Source organism: Sinocyclocheilus rhinocerous, unplaced genomic scaffold (assembly GCF_001515625.1).
Source record: "Sinocyclocheilus rhinocerous isolate Xijiao unplaced genomic scaffold, SAMN03320098_v1.1 scaffold119, whole genome shotgun sequence".
Lineage (NCBI taxonomy): Eukaryota > Metazoa > Chordata > Actinopteri > Cypriniformes > Cyprinidae > Sinocyclocheilus > Sinocyclocheilus rhinocerous.
Window position 1 is genome coordinate 1,439,457 of NW_015654491.1, and position 5,456 is coordinate 1,444,912.

Sequence of the window (5,456 nt, forward strand, 5' to 3'; positions counted from 1 at the left end):
TGCAAAAATCACACATTTAGATCGCTCTTCCAACTGAAAACATGAAGGATGTTGCCGTGAGTTCAGTTTTTATCGGGGGTCTATGTTCTGTACGGTTTTGTTTTTACCCAGCAGCTTTCAGATTAGTTTTTAATCTGAATATAACTGTCCAGCTCCAAAAAAGGTATAAGGGAAAAAAAGTGCCCCGAAAATATTGCCTCAGCAACCATTTTCATCTCTCTTCCCCTCCATAATCTCTTGCTACATTCCTTCCTCAAGCTCTCATTTGTGTCAAATTGGAGAAAATTTGATTTAGTGCAAAATGCTCTGAAAATCCTCATTTTTGAAAAGTATGAGTCCACCTTTTTACAATAATGAGAGGCATCAAGTGTGCAGGTTGACGACATGAAAAACGCAAGATTGGAAACACAACAGCACTGATGAGACAAAAGGGGCAAAAGCGATTAAAAAAAAGAGAGATAACCAGAGCTCAAACTAATTTCAAAACAACAACAACAACAATAAACCGACAAAAAGAAACCCCTAGCGATCATTCCAAAACTTTCTTGTCTAACGCTTCTTTGCCATTGGTCCGCGAGTAGGGCTCAAAGGCGGACGAGCTCAGGTAGCGGGCGGAAAGTTCCTGCAAGTTCCCCGCGAGGGATCCGGCCATGCCGAGCGGGGTGGAGGAGATGCGTGAAGCGACCGACCCGAGCAGAGAGGGCATAGGGAAGCTAAACAGCCCGTGGGCAGGCGGAGATCCCTGCAGCCCTGTGACTGTCCCCGAACTGGTCACCGTCGGCAGCGGTGGGCTCCCCCCGGCTGTGCCTGAGCTGGCCGCGCTGCTGCTACTGCTGCTGGAGGAACCTCCATTAGCGGTGATGCCCAGGGACGGCCCACGCAGGGCTGAGCCTAGCGACGAGCTCCCGCAGTGGGGCAGCAGCCCTGGCAGGCCTGGGGGAGTGAGGAGCCGGCCCTGCTCCAGGAGACGCAGGACGCTGCAGGTGGCGGCTGTCTCAGAGACCACGGAGCGCAGCTCGGAATCCTTCCCCTGATCCTTCTTCTGCTTAGTGCGACGATTCTGGAACCACACCTTTACCTGCCGAGAGAACGATATTAGAACTTAAAATAGAACATAAAGCAATGTAATATGGAAAATACAGTAAGCTTGCATAACGCTACTATATTAATACTACTTCAGATTGATTTAAATATAAATATAAATAATTTATATTAAAATATAAATAAATAAATGAAAAGAAAGAAAGTTTACAAAGTAAAACAATTCTTTAATATCTTTTAGATAACATTAATTATAGAAGTCTATTTATAGAAACGATAAAAGTTAAAATGTAATTAGATTAGCAGTGGAAAAGTTTTGTTCTTAATGCACCAATTTAATATGTATTTTGGAGCAGTAAAAAAAGGGCAAAAGTGGGTTAGTTAAAAATAAAAAATAATTTTGAAAATTGTAAGTGACACTTATTTTGAAATAAAAAAGGTAACTGTAAATATAAACCTATTTAATGAACAAAAACATGCACTTATTCTTTTGAAAAACACCACAACACGAGCTCCTTTTGCAAGGATGGATGGATCAATACTGTTTTGAACCACGTAATGGTGCTGCATCCATTTAATTTAGGATTACAAAGAAAGAGGAATGGCAATTTCCAGATAATACATGTTTAGATCAAGTTCCGATGGCAGAACAAAATCATAATATATATATTTATTTTCTATAGAGAAAAGGAGGCCCGCTTTATACTCGCTGTACTGCAAATGATCGATAATAGCTTCAGAGGAATAAGAACAATGAAGTATGACTAACATCTCAGAATTGTGTCATGCAGTTTATCTGTCACATCTATAAAAAAAGCCCCACTAAAACAAACAGCTTAAATGCGTCACAATAAATATCATAATACTATTTAAACGTTTTGTGATAGATCAGGATGATTAAATAAAGAATATGCTGCTGTGTTTTAACAAAGTTGCTAGTTACATAAGTACACGCCTTAACAGTTTCATCAGTGTTGTAATGGAATGCTAAATACTGAGTTATCATATTAAACCTGCTATTGTCTCTAAAGCACTAAAATGCACATTTGTTGTTTGCATTTGTTTAATCTCACAATGTTTTGTGGATACCATGAACCGGAAGGTCACGAAAAACATTGAGTTACGAGCAATTCCCCCTTATAAAAACATAATATTTTTCCCTCTAGTTCTCCATGCATTCTCGACTCTACCTTTGAGAAATACAAACTGCATTGCTGGTACACTTTCACAAATTTCCTTGTTTGATTTTTCCACAGAACATTTAGTGTTTCAGAACACAATGTTAATTTCATGAAGCCGTCATTAAGGAGTACTTCATCTTTATCAGGCGGCCAAGAAGAGACACGGGAAGCTTTAATGTAATCAAGGCATGGATTTGAACTGCACTGCAGCATGGGGCATTAGAGAGGGCATTAGTGAAGATAACTCTATTGTGCTCCCTGTGTTAGCAGCACCGATCTGCCTCAGGGCTTTAAATGTCTTAATTTCGCCCCACAGGAGAGCAGAAGAATTTTAAAGTCGTTAGTGGGTTGATGATGTGATAGAATGTGACACAGTTCAAATGGCCAATAGAATTAGAAACGTTGAGACAGCATTGTCGGTTTGCAGGTGTTCAGGGTGTTTAATTAGGGGAGCCCTGATCAATATATGACTGCAATATTGAGTGTTAAAATGAGAAAAAGCAGCTATATATTTTTACATCTTAAATTTCTTGTGAGCCATCATGTCTTTTTTTTTCTTAATAAATGAAGTACTTGGTCACGCAAGCATGTGCTATAATGAACATGTTCACTAATGAATAAACAAATAAAAATGTGGATTCCAAAATGAGCCTTACTATTGCAGTCAGTTTCCCCGCGCTGCAGATTATCCAGGGAGACACGTAGAGAGAGAGAGAGAGGATAAAACGAGGCCGAGAGAGAGAGAGAGAGAGAGAGAGAGAGAGTGCATGTACAGTTCAGTCATGTAATCTCAAACTCGTGACCTCTTGCTGACCCCTGCGCAAAGCATGTGCCGCAAATGCATCGCTGGGCTTATTTTTGTAAAGCAGGCCTTTATGCCACTAACAAACGATCAAACTATTGCACTGATGGCGAGGGCAAAAAAAAAAGGGAATTATCCGGGAAAATGTCAGGAAGATGTGATCGGATCGCTGATGTTTTAAGTGGTCTGAAGGGATACCACCCAAAATGCAAATTAAATAAATATAAAAATCATAATAATAAAATCATGTAGTCAGAAGAACCTGTTACCAGGTAACTATGTGTCTTTTCATTGTACAGAGTATCAACAATACATTTTATGATTATGCGCCAGACATGCGTCACAAGGATAAATATGTTTTGGGAGAGCCAAATTTGTGTGATACATGTTTGTGATTATTATTATTTTATTTTTTTTAATTGCTGATTTCAATAGTCTTTATAATGATTGAATTTGAATTTGTAATTGTATTAGTGTGTATCGATATGTACATTTGGGTGTGTACCTGAGTTTCAGATAGGTTAAGTTGTCGGGCAAGTTCGGTTCGTTCTCGTCCCACAACATACTGGCACCGCTGAAACTCCATCTCCAGTCTGTACAGCAAAAATCATAATAATAAAATCATGTAGTCAGAAGAACCTGTTACCAGGTAACTATGTGTCTTTTCATTGTACAGAGTATCAACAATACATTTAATGATTATGCGCCAGACATGCGTCACAAGGATAAATATGTTTTGGGAGAGCCAAATTTGTGTGATACATGTTTGTGATTATTATTATTTTATTTTTTTTAATTGCTGATTTCAATAGTCTTTATAATGATTGAATTTGAATTTGTAATTGTATTAGTGTGTATCGATATGTACATTTGGGTGTGTACCTGAGTTTCAGATAGGTTAAGTTGTCGGGCAAGTTCGGTTCGTTCTCGTCCCACAACATACTGGCACCGCTGAAACTCCATCTCCAGTCTGTACAGCTGTTCTGCTGTGAACGAGGTCCTAGTACGCTTTGGTCGGTCTAGATCCAAACCCTTGGGGAGAATAATCTCTCGAATCGAACCTTTGGCATCTAAATGTGATAGGAAAAATGTTTTCAGCAAATTGTCATTATCATTAAAATATCTGTTCATTCAATTAAAAGAAATGATTATATCATAAAAACATGCCAAAAGTGATTTCTTTTTGAGAAATTAATATAGGTAGTCATGGAAAACATTTGTAACATTACACAGTTTTTGTGGCTAAATAACCAACAAAACATATGACATTTTTAATTAATCAAGAAATTATTTTCCTCCACAAGCTGTTAAAAATGTCACAGTTTTGTAGGTATATCATGGCGCATAAATGCTAAACAAATGCCAGACTAGACTCTTATTATTTTAGTAAAAAAAAAAAAAAAAGTTTGTTATTTCAAATACTAACAATTCATCATGTAGGAAACAGTGTTGACTAAAATAAAAAAGTTAAATTAAAGCTCAAAGAATATTTCAAATTAGTATTTAAAAACTTAATTTAAAACACAAATACACAAAAAGGTCTGACAAATCATACTGCACAACAATTTTCTATTTTTCTGTCTTTTGCATATTAGTTATAAATATTTATAACGGGTCTTCTATCTCTGAACAGATTAAATGATACCTAAAAATGTTTACTAATCAAGTATTTAATAAAGTAAATGCATAAAAACAGGGAGATAAATGAGTGATTTAAAAATGAAAGAAATATTTAAGAAATACACCAAACATGTTAGCTGATTAATCAAAGTAATTATTTTTGTTGTTATGTGTGTCTTTGTGATGTGCAGAACCATGCTCCAGCATTCTTAGTAAAATTTGAAGCAATAAATATACTCTTTAAAAACTTTGTTAAGCTTTGTGACAACTTCAAAATAACTTAAAACACACACACACACACACTGGTCTCCATAATTATTCAAATCCAGATACTAAATAATTGCATTGGCTGCTGAATTGTGACTGAAGAAATTACACAATAATTTCATAAGGTTAATTTGCTCATATTTCAGCAGGCCTCCGAGTCTGCTCTAGATTTATCTTCACAACCTAAATAAATTAATGGAGCTGATTGCTCTCCAAAATTTCACAATCAGCTGACACAAGCAGGAGGGGCTTCACAACTATGTTAGTAATTTAATACAAATACAGACAAATAGCTTTTAGTCAAATTGTCGCAAAAACATTATAATAGCTTTAACAAAAAAAAACTTAATGTGAAATATGATTCATTTACAGATACATTTCTGTGCATACTGTTTAAGGAAAAAAAAGATGCATCTTCATTAAATACTTTAGTAAAAGAAACAATGTAACAGAATGCTTGAAAAGTAACAGAATGCTTAATTGTTTTTATGATGGACAAAAAGCATTTAAGCTTATATATATATATATATATATATATATATATA

At 36.1% G+C, this 5,456-nt stretch overlaps 1 protein-coding gene across 1 annotated transcript in view; it reads right to left on the reverse strand.

Annotated features, from left to right (window-relative positions):
- Nucleotides 1-27: 27 nt before the first annotated feature.
- LOC107717114 (ventral anterior homeobox 1) overlaps nt 28-5,456 on the reverse strand; it is a 7,254-nt gene continuing 1,825 nt past the window's right edge. Inside the window, exons 2-3 of the mRNA XM_016523776.1 lie at nt 3,907-4,094; nt 28-1,078 (exon numbers count right to left, since the gene is read on the reverse strand). Coding sequence (XP_016379262.1) covers nt 530-1,078; nt 3,907-4,094 — 737 coding nt within the window. The 3' untranslated portion in view covers nt 28-529. The remainder of the gene's footprint in view (nt 1,079-3,906; nt 4,095-5,456) is intronic.